Genomic DNA, 17,035 nt, shown 5'->3' with positions numbered 1-17,035 from the left:
AATCCCAACCACCATAAGAAGGTCTGACGTTTACAGCTTCTGTTTCCAGTCTGTGAGGCCTTGGGTTTGAGTTCCTGGCTGGGCCGGGGCAGGTGGGGGCCTCATTCTGTCCTCTCCAGAAGACCACGTGGGCTCCCAACCAGCCCAAGAAGCAGACACTCATGGAGGAAGCAGAGGCTCTGACCAGTTGAGGGTCTTCTCCAGGGTCTCACAGCTCCCAGTAGAGCCACATCCACATCCAGGAGCGTGTGGCTCCCTCCCCAGCCCCTCTACCTCCTGGTCAGGCTGCCTCACAGCTGCCTGCAAGGGCTGAGGAAACCGGAGCGTTTGGACAGGGATCTGGACAGTGAGGGACTTATCCTGTTTTTTGTTTGCTTGTTACGTATTCATTCCCAGCAGATTAGTTATCTTGAATGCTTTAAATGTAGAATAGAGAGTTTAAAGAAGAAAGTAAAAATTACCCTAAATTCCACCAACTGGAGATACTGTTAACAGTTTGGTGAACAGATTTCCAGACGGCTCTGTGTGCGTGCGCGTGTGTGTGATTTTATAATGGGATCATATACTGTTTCATAACCTGCTCTTTTTACTCAACAATATGTCATGGGAATCTTTCCACATCACTAAATATAGCTCTATCCGTTATTTAATGGCTGCATTAAATAACTACCCACTGTATTTCATTGCAAATTAAAGTATGTACCATCTTTTATTGATCCAACCCAATACGGCTGGGCATTTAGGTTGTTTTCAGTGTCTTGCTATCATGAAAGCTCTAGGTCAAACACTATTACATGTCCACCAAGTGTCTTCGGGCACATTCTAGCAGGCTGAGCTTAGAGAAAAACTCCCATAGCTTGGGCCATTACTCTGCAGCCTTGTTCCAGTAGCGGATTGTTTCCCAGGGGCTTCTCCCTGACAGGCCAGTGGCCTTCCTCCCAGGGGCTCCTAGGGCAGGTCAGCAGAGATGTGCTCAGGAATGTCCCTTTATCCTTGGGCAGCTCTGGGTAAGAGGCGGGGGTGTGCCCTTGCATCCTAAGCTGTGGAATTCCCAAGTCCAAAGACACGAGAATATACAAGAATCAGTCCTGCTGGGGTCTGCTGGGGCTTCTGGTGGCCTGCAACTCTGAGGGGCTTATCTTTGCCCTCAAAGAGGCAAATGGGCTAGGCAGGGGCTGAAGAAACTCAGGCTGAAGGCATGCCGGGTGCCTGCCAGGATGCAGGTCTGGGTTCGGTTCTCCATGGATTCCTGCTTTTATTCATTCTTGTCCACAGCACTAGCCAGGTTTGCGGTAGGCGCAGATACGTCTAATCGAAGAACACAGGGTTCACAGATGGTAGGGGAGAGACCACAGTCAGATAACTGTAGGGTGACAAGCAATTCTTGTGTGCTTGGCGAGAGGAAGGAGGACTGGAGGATTTGGGGGGATAGTCAGTCCATTATCAGACTTTCGTCTAGATCTTAGCTAGGCAAGACATACTTTAATCTTTTTTTTTTTTTTAAAGACCTATTTTTTGAGAGAGGGCGAGAGAGAGAGAGAGAGAGAGAGAGATGCCTTGAGTTGACACCTAGCTGACTGAGCCACCCAGGGTCCCCAGAGAGAAAGAATTTTAAGCAGGCTCCATGCCCAGCATAGGACTGACTTGGGGCTTGATCTCACAACCCAACTTGAAATCAAGAGTTGGATGCTTAACTGACTGAGCAACCAGGTCCCCCTGGTTCTATGTTTCAGGCTCTCCCTTTGGCTGACCACCGATAAGACCCTAGGATGTCACCATTCCCAGGTGACTTCCTGCCCCATCACTGAAGTCTCCCCACTATGCCTAGACCTTTCACCTAGGAGAGGCTCTGGATCTTGATTCTGAGTCACAGAAAGGCTTAAAGAGACCCTGAAGACTGGTCATTCATCCCCACAGACGAAGAAACAGAGGCCCAGAGAGGGCCCATGACTTTCCCTGAGTCACACAGCCTGTTCCAAAGCCAGGACAAGTCCCAGGGGCCCATCATGCCGTCTTTTCACCTTTACCGCTGACGTCAGTTAGGCATATATTCAGCTGAAAATAAGAGAACACTGGATTGGCCGCCAGGGAACTAGATCAGGCCAGTGCAGGCCTGGGTACTGCCTCTTGACCCAGGTTTTAGTCTTTCTCGTTTGCTTTGCTCACTGTGCCTTTCTCGGTTTGCTTGCTGCTTCCATGGCAAGGCGGCCTGCTCCATTTTCCGGTTTTTGCCTCTGCTTTCTGGGCAGGAAAGGGGAAAGCCGGTGCTAGCCCCGTTCTTTTGAAAATGCCTTCCGGAAATCTGTACCCTAGAACTCGCTCTGAGGTTTCATCAGCCAGAACTGGGTGGCGTCACCCAAAGTGAACCTTTGTAGCTGGGCGTCTTGCCGTCCTGAACCAAACCACCAGGAAGGAAGTGGGGAGAAGGATCGGGGGTGACCGTAGATGGAGTCTGCCATGAAGCCGCCTGGACTGGGATTTTGCTTAGTAGTCACCGGGCCCTCCTCTTCGTCCCCCAGGGTCCTACAGTCAGCCACAGTAGAGAATAGAAAGTGGGTTTTCCTCTGAATTGGAGGTTTCTGGGGACATTGGCCACTGGGAAGAAGGAAGATGGGTGTTCTGGCCACACAGCTCCTTACCCTAACTTTGCAGTCTTCTCTTCCGGAGAAGTCCTCCTCAGAGATGCCTGGCATGGGGCGCAGGGCCCTGGACCTGTGGGAGGATGGAGCCGCGTGCCAGGCGGGAGTGAAGTGAGAACGCTGCCCCAGCCCCTCAGCTACCTTGCTGGGAGCCCTGGGCTAGGTGTGTCGGCATCGTCCTGCCCATCCCACCTCTCCCCGTGGACTGCACCGGTGCGCTGGTCACACGGGCCACTCCTCCTTCCAGCCTGGGCTCAGCGTCCTCCATGAGCACTTCCCCACCACTCACCCTTCCAATCCAAACCCTCAACCCCACTGGGCAGGCACTCCTGTTCTCGTGCCCTGGGAGCTCCCGTAGCCTTTAACAGGGCTCTTCCAAGCCGGGTGGCCTATCAGCAGCATCGGCATCACCTGGGAATTTGCCAGAAACACAAGTTCTCAGCCCTTGGAATCAGGGACTCGGAGTAGTGGCAACGCTGGTTTCACAAGCCCTCCAGGTGATTCCGAAGCCCTCAAGTGGGAGAACCATGGGCACATCGTGACTCCGCCTGTGAAACCGTTTCTGGGCTGTCAGCAGCGACCAAAGGCAGCTGGGAAAGGCAGACGTAAAGAAGGGCTCTCCCGGCCCCTCTGTGCTTTGGCATAGACCAGGGGAGAATCCTACAAAGACAGGGATGTTGAGCCTGAGAAGAGCCGTGGGAGCTCGGGACCATGGAGGGGCCATCCAGGACTTCCCAGCATATGGATTTGGGAGCTGAGATTGAGGCAGGAGAAAGCGTTTGTGAATAGCAAGAGTGGAATCAGCAGGCAAGCTTCCTGAACCCTAGGTGAGCGATCCATTCTTTTCCCCCAATTGAAGTATCTTAAAAAAAAAAAAAAAAAAAGCGAAGGCATTTATACCTAATGTGTGCACCCGTTACAAGAACACGGCCCTGAGGAATACATCGTTATCATAAACATGTGAAGAAAGCTCTGGAGGGGAGTCTGAAGGTAGGGGTGATGTTTCATCTGTGCTGTGCAGGCCAGGACCTGCCTGTCTGTGTTGGGGGTGTGGTGAGGAAGGTCATTCGCCTTGTACCATCGCTGTTTCCACCGCATCAACCCAGTGGTCTCTCCAAATGAGACCAAAGGCAGGGGCAGTGGCCCTTAACCTAACTTCTTGGTGTCTTCCAGAACCCAGGGCTGTCTGTGCTAACAGCTATATGCATGGGAGGCCGGCCTCCCCTAACCGTTGGTGGGGACCAGGACAAGAGTACCAAGGGAGGCTCACCTCTCATTGTGGCTACAAATTTATAAGTTGCAAATCAAGCTAAAGAACTTAAAGAAAAAGTCCTTTGACTTTGGCCAATGAACCTTTATAAAGACGTGGCAGATTGAGAGAGGAGACGCAGAGGGAAGAGCGTCCCATCCCATAGCTTCCCTGCTTCTCCTCCCAACCAGCTCCAGCCCATGCTTCGAGGGCCTCGTGCACAGGCCAGTGGACCCTGCGGCCTGTTCGTCAAGCTCATTCTACGCCTCCTGCGGATGGAACCGCCTGACGACCCTTTGGAGGCAGGGCCTGAAAAAGTCCTGAACCTGGAGGCTGGCTCAGGGCTCTTTGGAACGTGAATTCCAGAAGCATGGTCTAAATGCTGGGTCATGGGCTCTGGGCGCGAACACAGCCCCTTCCCCTGTGATTCCTCCTGCTGCGGGTGGGGTGTGGTCAGAGGAGGGCTTTAGCAGAGGCCTCAGAAGGCTTGTTTCTCAAAGTGTGGTTCCCCTGACCCGCTGTGTAGGCCCCACCTGAGTGCCGGGTAGAACTGTCGCCTCACTCCACACCTGTGAATCACGATCTGTTTCTAACCAAATCCCTAGAAGCACAGGCACATCCCCATTTAAAAAGCAGTGCTCTAAAGCACAAAGCCCAGGGGCAGAGTCCCTCTAGGCCGTGTCTAGGGGGTCCTAACAGTAGGTACTAATAAGCAAGTGCTTGACAAATGCCAGCTAGCGCCTAAAGCAGGCCTGGAGTTACCACATGGGGCTGCTGACTGGTTCACTATGATTTCATTTCCTCTTTCTGTGGGGCCTCTGTGGCCTGATTCTGAGGACGGCCAGATGGTTGCCTGAGCTAAGTGGTCCAGTAGAAGACACCTGACCCACATTGGGCGATCAGGTGATTCTCCCAGGAAACCCCCAGACAAGCTCTTAGGAGTCCTAGTACTAGCAAGTTACAGCAAACGTTCTTTCCTGCATCTGGGGGTGCCAAGTGCGCTGTGGAATGTCTTAAATACAGTAGAATCCGACCTGCGCAACCATCTCACCAGCTTCTGTTTCACATGTGGAGATGGGACTCAGATGCTTGCTGACTCTCCCAAAGTTTCTAGCCAGGAGTGGGAGCCCAGGGAGAGCCATATGGCAGGGAGACAATGTGGACAGTTTCTGAGGGCCAGGTCCTGGCCCAGCTTGCTGAGATACGGCGGACCTCCCAGTTACAGGGTCGAGGATAGTGGGAGTGAGACCCAGCGCTGTGGGAGGGCTGCAGAAATGGAGGGAGGGAGGCCTGGAACAGTAGAGGAGCCAGGTAGAGTGGAGCTCAGGAAACCTCCACCTCCCCACCCAGAGCAAGGTACATGAACCAAGACCAGCTCCCCACTGCTGCACACCTCTGGACAGGGCAGAGGGAGGGCCCCTTCCCTCCTCCAGTGAGTCAGCTGGGAGCCAGTTCTGAATGGAGTACGGTGTTGGGGGCCTCAGTGGCCCGAGGCCTGGGCTGGTCCCCAACTGTGGCTCTCAGGAAATGGGGCTCTGAGTGGAAACTGCCATTCTGGGTGGGGGAGGGTGCGGGGCAGGTAGGCCTCTGGCCACCTGAGAAGACAGGTCAATGAGCAGCAGACGTTTCTGATTCCAGGCCTCAATAGGTACTGGTTGTTTCGCTTTATTAAAAAAACAAAGCAACATTTTTCTTAGCACTGACACAAAGGTGGCCCCATGTTGCTGTCACCTAAAAACCCAACATCACCTAGCATTCACACAGGTCACACTTTCCATGGCTTATAGTTCTGGTGTCACCCCAGTGCAGCATAGCCAAACAAATACTCTTACTGCACAAATCTTTAAAAAAAGAAAAAAAATCAATCATCAGGTCGGAGAATCACTCAGTGCCTCAGGGCAGAGGGTACAAGGCTTGGCGGTGTCCTCGCCGGCTGCTTCACAGCACGGTGACTAGGGCACCTTGGGATGGCAGGACTGTGGCCAGGATACTGCCGGGGCCTCCTTGGCGGCTGGGAGATGGAAGGGATCCGCCCTCACGCTGGGGGCGAAGCACCAGGAACCAGCCTGTCATCGGCGTCCCCAAGGCCCCCGCAGATCCAGCCGCAAATAGCTCCAGACCCACGCGGCTCCCAGTCTTGAGAGGGTGGCTTGCTCGTTTCTCCTCTTTTTTCTTTCCTCTGGGAGCAAAATTCAGAGGAAGAGCTGGCAGTTCTGGAAACTTTTCTGGCTCCCCCGACAACCATGGCAAAAATGGAGTAGAGAAGACCCTCTGAGGCTCGGGAGAGGAGACAGACGGACCCTTGCCCTGTCCTAAGCTGGAGCAGGCTAAGACCACCTCCTGCTCACCCCTGAGGAGGTGGGGCTCCCTCCCGGCGCCTAACCTGGGCCTGGCACGGCCCGTTCCTGCCTCCTTAGAGAACTTGGGTGGGCTTGGGTGGCCTCGGAGGCCTGGGCCGCCTGCTGCTCCCGGCCTGGAGCTCTCTGGGCAGTCCTCAAGGCTGAACACTTCAGCCTAGAGACCACTGCTCTGCTAGATGTCCGGGGGCAGCCGTGGGTGTCACATGAGAGTAGGAGGAGAGGACACTCGAGATGGAAACTCAGGGGGAGCTCTGAGGACATGAGGAAAGTCGGAGGAGCCATTTCCTGTGTCCGAGGAGCCCTTACGGATTTCACCCTGTGCTCCTGGGCTCCAGCCTCCCTCCCCTCCCAGCCCAGCCCCATCAGGTGTCCCGTGGTCTGGGCCAGGCCAAGCCACAGAAGACAAAGGGCTGTCTGTGTCCAGCAGCTTCGCCTTCTGGGCAGGCCTGGTGGAGCCTGATATGGCGGATGCCTCCAGGGACAGACCCAGAGGCCTGAGGAGGGAGGCTGTGAGCGGCAGTTAGAGCCCAGACAGAGCAGGGCTCACAGAGGTACTCGGGGCCTGTGCACTGCCTGCAGGGCGAGTGGGAGCCCCCCCCAGCTCAGCAGGGCCGGCCTGGCAGAGGGGGCCGTGTGGGAAGCTGGGCTCAGCCTGTTTCCTTGGTAACTGGCCTTTTCCAATCCGCAGCCTGGCGAGGCGGGGTGGTGGGAGCCCGCCAGCCCGTGGGTGCGGCGTGACTGGGAGGCCGGCCAGCGGGGCCTCAGGTAGCCGCGGGCCAGGTGGTGCCGGGGAGGCGGGGGCTGCTTCACGGGGAGCCCTGCTCGCGTCCAACTCGGCTGCAGGCGGGGGGGCCTCTTCCTTTCACATTCGCTTTTATTCCGGTTTGAAGCAATCACAGCAGCTTCTCCCAGTGCCGGCATCGCAGCTCCGGGGAGCTCCAGGGTTTCTCACCCGTCCTCTCCCATCCCCCGGGCCCCCGGAGCGAGAAGAACAGCTTATTTATAGACATTTCAGAGTAGGTTTCCATTCCGAGGGAGGGCCGGGCTTGCCCGGGGCTGCTTCAGAGGGTGGGTTGCAGGAGGCCCGCAGGGAGGCCCAGCAGGAGCAGCGACAGCAGCAGCAGGGACAGCCCGGGGGCCGGGGCCAGGGCCGCTGGGGGAGCAAACACACGCGGTCAGGGCCTTCGCGCAGGCGCCTGGAACAGCATTTGCAGGCAGCTGGCACTGGTGTTCCCATCGTTGACCCAGGGGGTGTTTCTGTGCCTTCGACTCACCCAGGCTCCCCTTTTCTGCCCTATTACAGTTTTTCTTTATATATTCATTCCTTTCAAAATGAGACCTTTCAAGTATGGGGCTGCCTCAGTCCTCTCTGCACCATTCCTTGTAGCCTTCCTTTCCTTTACCCAGGTCCCTCTGAGTTACACGGGCACTACTTCTGCTCTGTCTGCGGCCCTCCAGCTCAGACCACCCTCCCACCACGCCCACCTCACCTTGATCCTCTGGAGCCACCCAGGGCATCCATGAATTCACTCAAGGATTGGGGGTGCAAGGCCAGGAGGGATGCTGGGTAGGGGAGGGGCATGTGGCGGGAACACCTGCTCTTCCTCTGGAAAGAGGTAACCTGCCTGCCCTCCAGGCCAGGCCCTACCTGCACCTGAGCACTGCTGGGACAGCATGCCTTCCAGAGCCGCCACATAGGCAGGGCCCAGCCAGTCCCGGTAGGTGGTTTTCTCCCCAACAGGCACCGCCCGGATCGTGGCATCCTTGAAAAGCAGGTCTTGGCCATGATAGTTGGAGGAGTCGAACATTTTGAAGCCGTTCTTATTGTGGTCATCCCCAAACAGGTCCTGAAAGCACCAGAGGCAGACCGGCCTTTCATCTGGGCTTGCCCACTGCTACTCAGGGGCTGCTTGCTGTTCATGCCTCTGACAGGGCACTGAGGCTGACCTGACAGCGTAAGCCCAACCACTCACTGAGCTGTCCTCAAAGGGGATCTGAGTAGATCTACGACAGCAGCTACCCCAGTAAGAAGGTTCAAAGTGGCCACCAATCTTTCGGGGGGGGGGGGGGGCTCATGGATGCTTGAGATTCTGAGGACAGGTCAGCCTTCTCTCCAGGAAAATGTGCATTGCCACGGGTTTCTTCCCCATATCACATCCAAGGGGAGAAGGGGAGAGAGGAGGGGAGGTGGGAGAGAGGAGGGGAGGTGGGGAGGTGGGAGGTTGGGAGGTAGGGAGGTAGGGAGGTGGGGAGGGGGGAGGTGGGAGGTAGGGAGGTGGGGAGGTGGGAGGTGGGAAGTGGAAGTGGGGGGTGGTTGGGAACAAAGGGCCCTGTTGTCAGACTGTCTGGGTTCCTTCCAGATGTATATGAAAGTCCAGCCAACAGGATTTGCAAAGGGGCTAGATGTAGAATGCTAGAGAAAGACAGGCGTTCAAGAGGAAATGGAAGTCTGAGGAAATGGGAAGTCTGGAGGTGCCACTCAGAGCAGCTGGGGAGGCGGAGGGAAGCAGGGCAGGCCAGCTACAGGCTTGTTTGGGCCGAGGAGCCTGTTAGAAACCCTAGTAGAAATGTCAAGCAGACAGTTGTTCAAGATGGAAGGGTGGGATGAAGGCAGGGCGGAGGCTGTGTTTGGAAGCTGTCCATATACAGATGGCTGTTAACGACATGGGGCTGGGGGATGTCAACAGGAGAGCAGGCACAGGTGAAGGGTTTGGAGTGGAGCCCTGGGACACTCCGTGGTTACAAGCCAGGAAATGAGGAGCGGCTACCAAGCCTGAGAGGAGAGCCAAGCGGGTGTGGCCCCAGAGCCAAGGGGACAAGTTCCTCCAGCAGGTGGGAGCTGTGGTCAGTGCTGCTGAAGGGTCAGGGAGATGTGGGCTGAGAAACAGCCACTGGACGTAGCACCACACACCCCCATGATCTTGCTCAGGGCAGGTCCGGCTGAGAAGGAAACATTAATAAAGCAGGACACAGAAGGGATAGTAAAGGAATGGCTTAAGTGAAAATCTCTGAACTTTCCCGCAGCATTCCTAGGTTTGCTCTGGGTATGCTGAGGCACTGAGAGCCCCAGCTCAACTCATCACCCACCCCCCAGTGATGAAACCCTGCCCTGGCTCACCTGGGCCTTGTCCAGCAGTCCATACACAGTGAAGATGTTGGTGTCCGGCCGGACCATGACGGCGTGGGAGGGCATCTGTGCCAGATTGCAGGCTGCAAACTGGGACACCTCAGCCCGGGCCCCATTGGGACACAGCAGCTCATAGTCCTCTGATCTTAGCTGGGCAGCCCAGGGCTCAGAATTATGGCCTAAAGGGAGGGAGCAGAGGGACAGAGGAAGAGGGAGGGAGCAGAGGGACAGAGGAAGAGAGAGGTTGCTCTCCTCCTGGATCCCCAAATCCTTGGCCACGTCTGGCCAGCTTCCCAACTCCATTCCCCAACTGCTCTGCTCCACTGCCAGGACCCGGGAGCCCAGAGGGGCTGCTAACACTGGTTGGAACCACTGCGGGTAGAGCACCTAAAATGACGCAGGCATTTTACAAGCACCTGCTCTAGCCTCAAGACAGTAACACCAAGGGAGTGTGACCACCCCCCATTTCACAGGTGGAAAAACTAAGACTCTTAATCAGTCCCAGGCAAAGAGCCCCATCTGGGTGTTCCATGTCTTGGGCCTGGTACAGCTCGGGGGGGCCCACAAAACTGTTTTAAACCAGCAACCCATTGAGGCTGAAGCAGGGGGTCACAAGGGCTTCCTGAGAAACACTGCTCTTGGGAATCACGTTAGTTTTCTGTCTTCAAGTACTGACTCAATATCCACCCTCTTCCCATTTCCAGAAGAATTCCACATGGGCCCTCAGGTAGAGATAAAAATAAAGGGAAAGAAGTGGCCTTGGGAGGTGGGGGCCTCCCTGCAGGTGAATCTTGAAAGGGCCCCTCCCAAGCCTATCACAGGACTGCAGAGGGCTGCAGCCAGACAGGGCTCATTGGCTCCTGAGGGAGCCCACAGCTCCCTCCTCCTGAAGGATCATCCCAAGTGTCCTCAATGGGAGCTGGGCATGGGTGAGGGGTGGTGGCAACAGGGCCTGGGAGCCCTCCCAGCGTGGGTGACCTTCACAAGTAGGGTGGGATCCAAGTTTTGAAATCCTAATGTTTTTTCCCTGCGTGTCTTGCTTCTTCTCCATCAGTCTCCTCCTCCCCTTCGGACCACATTATGCCTTTCTGCACGGAGTTTTTGGAAAGAATTTCTCAGTGAGGAAGACTGAGCCTCCAGCATTTGGGGTTTCAAAGCCTGCATGGAGGCACTGTATGGAGAAAGACCAGCAGGTGCTGAAGGCAAAGTGGAACAGGAGCAGGGAGGGAAGTGAGGCACGCTTAGAGGGCCCCGCACCCTGACAGGACCTAGGTTTGAGCTCGGCGGGGGGCCTGGAGCGTACAGTTTCAGGGTGCTTTTTCCCAGGTGGGACCCAGGAAGAGGACTGCAGAGAAAAAGCCACCCATGTGATGGGAATGGGGGCACGCCCTGCCTGGCATGGCCTACTGGGGGCAGTGATTTCCTTGCATGAGGAACTGACCCGTTCAGGACTGAAGCCCGGATGCTGATGTGGGCTGAGGACCCCGCCACTCCCACCACACACCTTGGTGCTCCATCAGTGCCCCCGAAGGAATCTCTCCCCATTGACAGAGGTGGAGTTTCTGCCGTCTTGGTGGAATGGAGATTTGGTTTCTAGACTGGTCAAGACTGTCATGTGTCCTACAGACCTGGACATGTGGCCCGAGGTCTGTTCTGAGAGGACCTTGGAGCCCCTGGGATCCCCCATGGGCAGAGCCTTTTAGCCTCTGTCTTCCCCAGCTGCTGTTCCGCTCCAATCCTAGCAGGACCTGGGGCCTGAACCATGCTGTAGATAGGGAACAGCTCTTGGAGGATCCAGCCCTGCTCTGGCCCCAGCCTCCCCACCTCTGCCCAGTCACATACCATTTGTGTTTTCGAAGACAGTCGTGTGCTTGACGAAGGCGACGTCCCCTGCATTCTCAGCCAGGCACCTGCCATGGGAGAGGCCAAGGCCAGTGTTGGCAGGAGGGCCCGGCCTCTGCAGTGGCCCTAGGCATCCCCTACCCCTAGGTGGCCGTAGTACCTGAAGGCGCCGCTGTAGCCGTAGTACCTCTCCTGGCTGTTGCCGACGCACTTGTTTCGGCCCTGCTCATCCCCCACACAGAGCGCGCACAGTGGGGATGGGTAATTCTTGGCATTGTTCACAGGCACGCAGCTTGAGCTGAAGAACTCGCTCACAGCTGGGGCGGGGGTCAGGGGGAGGGCAGAGTCGAGGGGCCATCAGAGGGAAGGGCAGCAGGGATGGGAGAGCCTCCCCCACCCCCAGGTCTGCCCACTCTGCCTGGCCTTGTGTCTCCAGGGCATCCATCAGCTCCACTGCCCACCCAAGCTCAGAGGGGCCCATCTCCTCCTGTGAGCGCTGCAAGTATCAGGAAACTACAGCGGCTGTCCAGATACAGGAACCCCACGGACCACTTCTGGGTTAGCAGTCACCCAGGCTTCCCTTGGACTCTCTCAGGGATGGGGAACTCACTACCTCATAAGCTCTTCTGTTCCAGTCAGGGCAACTGCCCAGCTGTAGAGGAGTGGGAGCGGCCAACCCTAACACTCCATGTATGCTTGTGGAGGTGGTTTAAGAAAAAATGTGGTTTTTTTCCTGAGGTGCCAGACGGGACAGAGGTGTGTGCACAGTCAGCCCAGGATCTTGCCAGCTTCCTACTGCCTTCCTTTCCCCATGACTGTATGTGATTTAACACATGGGGGGGGGGGCTGGTTATGGCATATGGTAGCTGCTTGGTAAATGTGTCTTCTTCAGCACTTACACAGATGGCTGGCCACTTTCCATAAAGGTCCCCCAGATGCCCAGTGGCTGCCAGGATATGGGGACAGCCCCATGACTGGACAGTGACCCAGCCAGGCCCAGACCCAGGCACGCCACCTGTTCCTCATGCCTGCTCGAGCCAGTCCCCCTCTGGGTAAGTGGCAGGGGGCACCATGGCACCCCACACAGAACCAAACAGACCCTCGCAGATGGTTACGAATGTGGCCAACAATATTTCCCAACCTTCCCAAGAGAACGGGGCACATCAAGGATGAAGAGAAAATCTCTCTGGGCTGCTCTGTGGGCTCCTGCTGGGAGACAGCTCCCGGGCCCTCAGACACCCCCATCCTACCCCCGCCAAGGAGTTCGCACATGTGCATCCCTGCAGAGGGCAGTACCTGTGAGGACGTCACAGTTCTTGGGCCGGATGAAGCCCCTCTGCACCAGGGCGCCCACGGGGATGTCCCAGCCCGCGGGGCTGTGGAACCCAGAGTGGCAGGAGCGTTTGCCTCGGAGCTCGTCCAGGGTGAAGGCGTAGGAGCTGTTCCGCTTTACCACAGCCACCACGAAGTAGGAGTTGCTACTGTCCTCAGCTGTGGAGAGGGGACGCCAGTGAGGCCTCTCACCTGTGTGTGCCTGGCCAGGCAAGAGCCTGGGGCCGGTCCCCGGGAGCCTTCAACCCATTCCCTAGGGCGCCTGGCTTCCACTCCCAAGCCAGCCCTTGGCTCCACTTTTCAGAGTTCTGTCTCCCCCAACCTGTCCCCCATCATTCCTCACCCGAAGGGATTTTTCTTTCCTTACACCCAGGTGGTGTTTTTCTCACCTCCTGGGAGAAAGGTGGAGGCACAGCTGAGGGCCGCAGAAGCATTTTTCCTAAGCCCAGAGACTCTTCACATCCAAGTGAAAGGACCTGAAGTCACCACTTAGGAGGACAGAGCACCAAGGCCCCAGCCCAGGCCACTGGAAGGGGGCGGTTCCCCAGGGCCATCTTCTATGAGCCCCAATGGGTAGGCGGGAAAGGCAGAGGAGGCCCTCTCCTTGAGGGGGTGGCAAATACTCTTTTTGTACGACCTGGCTTAGCCGTATAAAACAGTTTTTGTATTTTTAAAGGGTTGTAAAAAAAGTAATAATAATAAAAAAACCCCAAACCACCAATGAACATGTGGCCTGCAAAGCCTAACATGTTTACTCTCTGACCTCTTACAGAAAGTTTGCCCACGGGCTGCCTGGGTGGCTCAGTGGGTTAAGCCTCTGCCTTTAGCTCAGGTCGTGATCTCAGGGTCCTGGGATCGAGTCCCACGTCAGGCTCTCTGGTAGGCAGGGAGCCTGCTCCCTCCTCTCTCTCTCTCTCTACTTGTGATCTCTCTCTGTCAAATAAATAAAATCTTTAAAAAAAAAAAAAAGTTAGTTTGCCCACACCTGCCGGGCTTTTAATGATTTGATGGGGAAACTAAGGCCTGAGGCAGGAGGGCTTGCCTGTGACAAAAAGCAACCCATCCCGGAGAAAGACCATGAAGGGGAGCTTGGGAAAAGGGCCCGGGGAGTGTGGGGGGGGTGCGGGGTGGTGGGGGGAGACTGAGGATATCCAGATGAAACTCTCAGCTGCCTCCTAGCACTGAATGGGGCCGGGACCCTATACTCACGGGCATAGTGCTCCCCCGCCGCTGGGACCAGGCCGTGTTTCTTTCCTGCTGTGTAGATGTCTTCGCCCTTCAGGGTCACCGCATCGATTTGCCCATTCTGAAGGGGGACAAGAAAAAGCGACTGGGCAGGGGAAGTGTCGGGACCTGACAGAGGTGCTAGGGTTGGGTATCTTGGGCTCTCGCCCCTGGGGACCCCCTCCCCCTCCTTGTGGGATGTGTGGGCCAGAGCGGGGTTTGAAAGACCAGAGACAGGAAAGTAGCTGGCACTAGCACTCCCATCCCTTGGGGGCTGCTGCTCCTGTTGTCAGAACTGTGCACTATCCCTGCCCTCCCCAGAGACTGCAGCCCACAGACGCCTGGGGTGCCATGCTCTATTCCCCCACCCCCGGCCAAGGGCTGGCCCACCACACAAGCCAGTACATATGTGCTAAATGCCGATGCGAGTACGTGAAGGAGCCAGGCCTCAAGAGACAGCAGTTCCGTGGTTAAAGCTCTGCCCCAGGGAGAAGGAAGGGCCCGGGGCTCTCTCCTCTCCACCTGCCTGAAGCCCCCTGGTCTCCCTCGTCCACCCTTTCTTGCCCATTCTGAAGCCTCTGGACAGGTTGCCCCTCGGGGTTAATAAATGAGATACAGTAGTGTGACAAACCCCAAGGGAAAAAAGGGGTGGGGCAGGGGGAGAGAGGGGACACCTGCTTCCCAGGAAGGTGCCCCAGGCCATTCGGGCCCAGAAGCATGACGCTGTGATGCTGGAGTAACAGGCAGTGGCCTTAATTTCTGAGCCCAGAGCATCCACCTCTGGGGGCTCTCTCTTTCACCAACCCAGGCCTCCAAGCCACTGTGGGGGCAGGGTGGAACCCAGTCAGGCTGACAGCCCTCTTCTGCGGACCACTGTGGCTGGGAAGCACATGGGAGTCAGAGGTCCACTGGACACCACCCAGAGAGCCTGAGAATGAAGCATCTCTGAGTCTCTTGCTGGGGTTCTCAAGGAACCACGCAGTCTGCTCCTTTTCTGATGGGACAGTCCCTTGGCCCTGTTTGAGTTTAGACAGAGAAAAGGCTCTTGCCCATAGGGAGCTGAACCCTCCCTCCTGCATCTCTCCCTGTTTTCTAGCCCATGGACCCAACCCCTGCACCTCCCCCCCCGAAACAGGACAGCCTGCCCTCCCCCTCCAGTCTCCCCTTCCTCCGTTCCAGCTGAGCACCCCTCCCTCAGCACTACCTGTGGTCAGGGTCAGGCCAGCCTCCTTGGGCCCCTGGGGCAAGGAGCTCCCCACCCTGAGCTGGGGGACTGTGAGCAGGTGGCTTCTCCAACCTCTGCCAGCTTCAGGTTCCTGGCAGTGGTCATACCCACCCTGTGCTGCTGTGAGGATTAAGGGAAGGGGTCCACGGGAAGTCTTGGCACAGTGTGCGTGCGGCACATGGCACTCGCATGCTTGTGAGGCCGTCCTCTATCGTGATCCTGGCCTCCTGTTATTTCTGCCCACTCTTCTCTTCTTGGTCTCTAAGTCAATGGGGGGCAGTGTGGACACTCCTGAGGGGCAGTGGTCTATCTGCGCTCAGGGACTGCCCCGAGAAGGGCTCCTCATTGTAACCCCATAGGCCCCACATACTCGCTCATAAAAAAGAGGAGGGAGGGGGCTCCTGGGTGATGCAGTCTGTTCAGTGTCCCACTCTTGGTTTTGGCTCAGGTCATGATCTCAGGGTCCTGAGATCTAGCCCCATGTTGGGCTTAGCACAGAGTCTGCTTGAGACATTCCCCCTCTCCCTCTGCCCCTCCTCGTGCTCATTTGCTCTTTCTCTCTCAAAATAAGTAAATAAAATCTTAAAAAAAATCGAAAGAGGGACGCCTGGGTGGCTCAGTTGGTTAAGCAGCTGCCTTCGGCTCAGGTCATGATCCCAGCGTCCTGGGATCGAGTCCCACATTGGGCTCCTTGCTTGGCGGGGAGCCTGCTTCTCCCTCTGCCTCTGCCTGCCATTCTGTCTGCCTGTGCTCGCTCTCTCTCCCTCTCTCTCGGACAAATAAATAAAAAAAAAATCTTTAAAAAAAAAATCGAAAGAGAAGGGAGGAGTCCAGGAACCAGGGGCCTGCTGGGACACCTGTGACCACTGTAGCCACCTTGCCTTCAAGGCCCCGGTGTCCCCTCCAAGCTCTGGCCTCAGTTTCCAGTCAGAGAAGCACAGCAGGGCAGGGCCCTTACCTGCGGCTGCCGAGCCGATCAGCGGGTGCCAAAGGCCATGTAATGGGCCATGACAAGCTTAGAAACAAGGACTAGGATGGAGTACGATGGAAACTACCAGAGTACACTGTACTTAGTGAGGGTCGGTAGTGTTTCGTTTCATGCCTCTCTACTGAAGGCCACAGGACAAGCAGTGTCTCTCCAATGTTCCTTCTGCTCTCAGCTCACCCACTCAGGGAGGAAAGGTTCCTGAGTTCCCTGAAAGTAAACAGCCCCCCCACCCCCACCCTCCTCCCTTGAGGTGGGGTGGCTGGTCCCTGCCAGTCCTCCTCCTCCCTTTTCTGAGGTTGGCACAGGAAACTGCCTATGCTTCAGACCGGGTGGCACAGGGCAAGGGCAAGGACATCCCGGGCACAGCCATCGCCTGCCCCTCCAGCCCACTCTTGTGCCCCTGGGCATGGCCCCCACCTGGATCCATTCCATGCAGTGCTGGGGAGACTCGGCCGACACACACTGGATCTCTGGCTTGAGCCTCTGCCGGCTGAAGGCCACAGCCATGTCTCCACACTTCTGGATCTCGGGAGTGGACAGCACACACCAGCGCAGATAGTGAGGCAGCCCTGTGTGTGTGAGAGAGCTTGTGGTCACCACCACACTCACCTGCTTCAGGGGCTGGTCCCGAGCATGGCCTGTGGGGTGGAGTCATGGAGCTTATACCTCAGTAGGGAGAGCTTGGAGTCAGGCCCAAGGGAAACTCTGGTTCTTTCCCTCATTAGCTATGAAAAGGAAGTTATTTTACCCTCTGATCTGTTTCCTCTCACAGAAAGGGGATAACTGTGCCTCTTTCACCGGGCTGTGAGGAAGCCTGAGGGGATATCATGGCTGTCCTGTGTCTGAGTAGCACACCGTCTCCCTGGCTATATGGGGCAGAAGGCAAAAAGCCCACAGTAGACTAACAATGGTCCAGTCAACAGACAATGCCCAAGCCAGGGCCTTGGCCGTGGGGTGGCCAGGAGGAGGTGTTAGGCACTGAGGAGAGAGCATGCTGGGACTTGATGACTTCCGTGTGGATAGGCAGGGAGATGCTTCCAAGACGTGGC

The 17,035-nt window shown here is 56.6% G+C and overlaps 1 protein-coding gene across 5 annotated transcripts in view; it reads right to left on the bottom strand.

Annotated features, from left to right (window-relative positions):
* Positions 1 to 5,537: 5,537 nt before the first annotated feature.
* The window catches only part of MELTF (melanotransferrin), a 30,156-nt gene continuing 18,658 nt past the window's right edge, over positions 5,538 to 17,035 (bottom strand). For 3 of the 5 annotated variants that reach the window (XM_047733849.1, XM_047733858.1, XM_047733830.1), the window contains 8 exons: positions 16,404 to 16,555; positions 13,759 to 13,855; positions 12,514 to 12,708; positions 11,378 to 11,534; positions 11,218 to 11,285; positions 9,367 to 9,554; positions 7,897 to 8,095; positions 5,538 to 7,401 (listed from right to left, as the gene is read on the bottom strand). In XM_047733849.1, the coding sequence (XP_047589805.1) occupies positions 7,310 to 7,401; positions 7,897 to 8,095; positions 9,367 to 9,554; positions 11,218 to 11,285; positions 11,378 to 11,534; positions 12,514 to 12,708; positions 13,759 to 13,855; positions 16,404 to 16,555 (1,148 nt within the window). In that variant the 3' untranslated portion in view covers positions 5,538 to 7,309. The remainder of the gene's footprint in view (positions 7,402 to 7,896; positions 8,096 to 9,366; positions 9,555 to 11,217; positions 11,286 to 11,377; positions 11,535 to 12,513; positions 12,709 to 13,758; positions 13,856 to 16,403; positions 16,556 to 17,035) is intronic. The other 2 variants (XM_047733840.1, XM_047733855.1) reach the window with 2 other exon arrangements.

Source organism: Lutra lutra, chromosome 1 (assembly GCF_902655055.1).
Source record: "Lutra lutra chromosome 1, mLutLut1.2, whole genome shotgun sequence".
NCBI lineage: Eukaryota > Metazoa > Chordata > Mammalia > Carnivora > Mustelidae > Lutra > Lutra lutra.
This window is presented reverse-complemented; position numbering and strand designations above follow the sequence as displayed.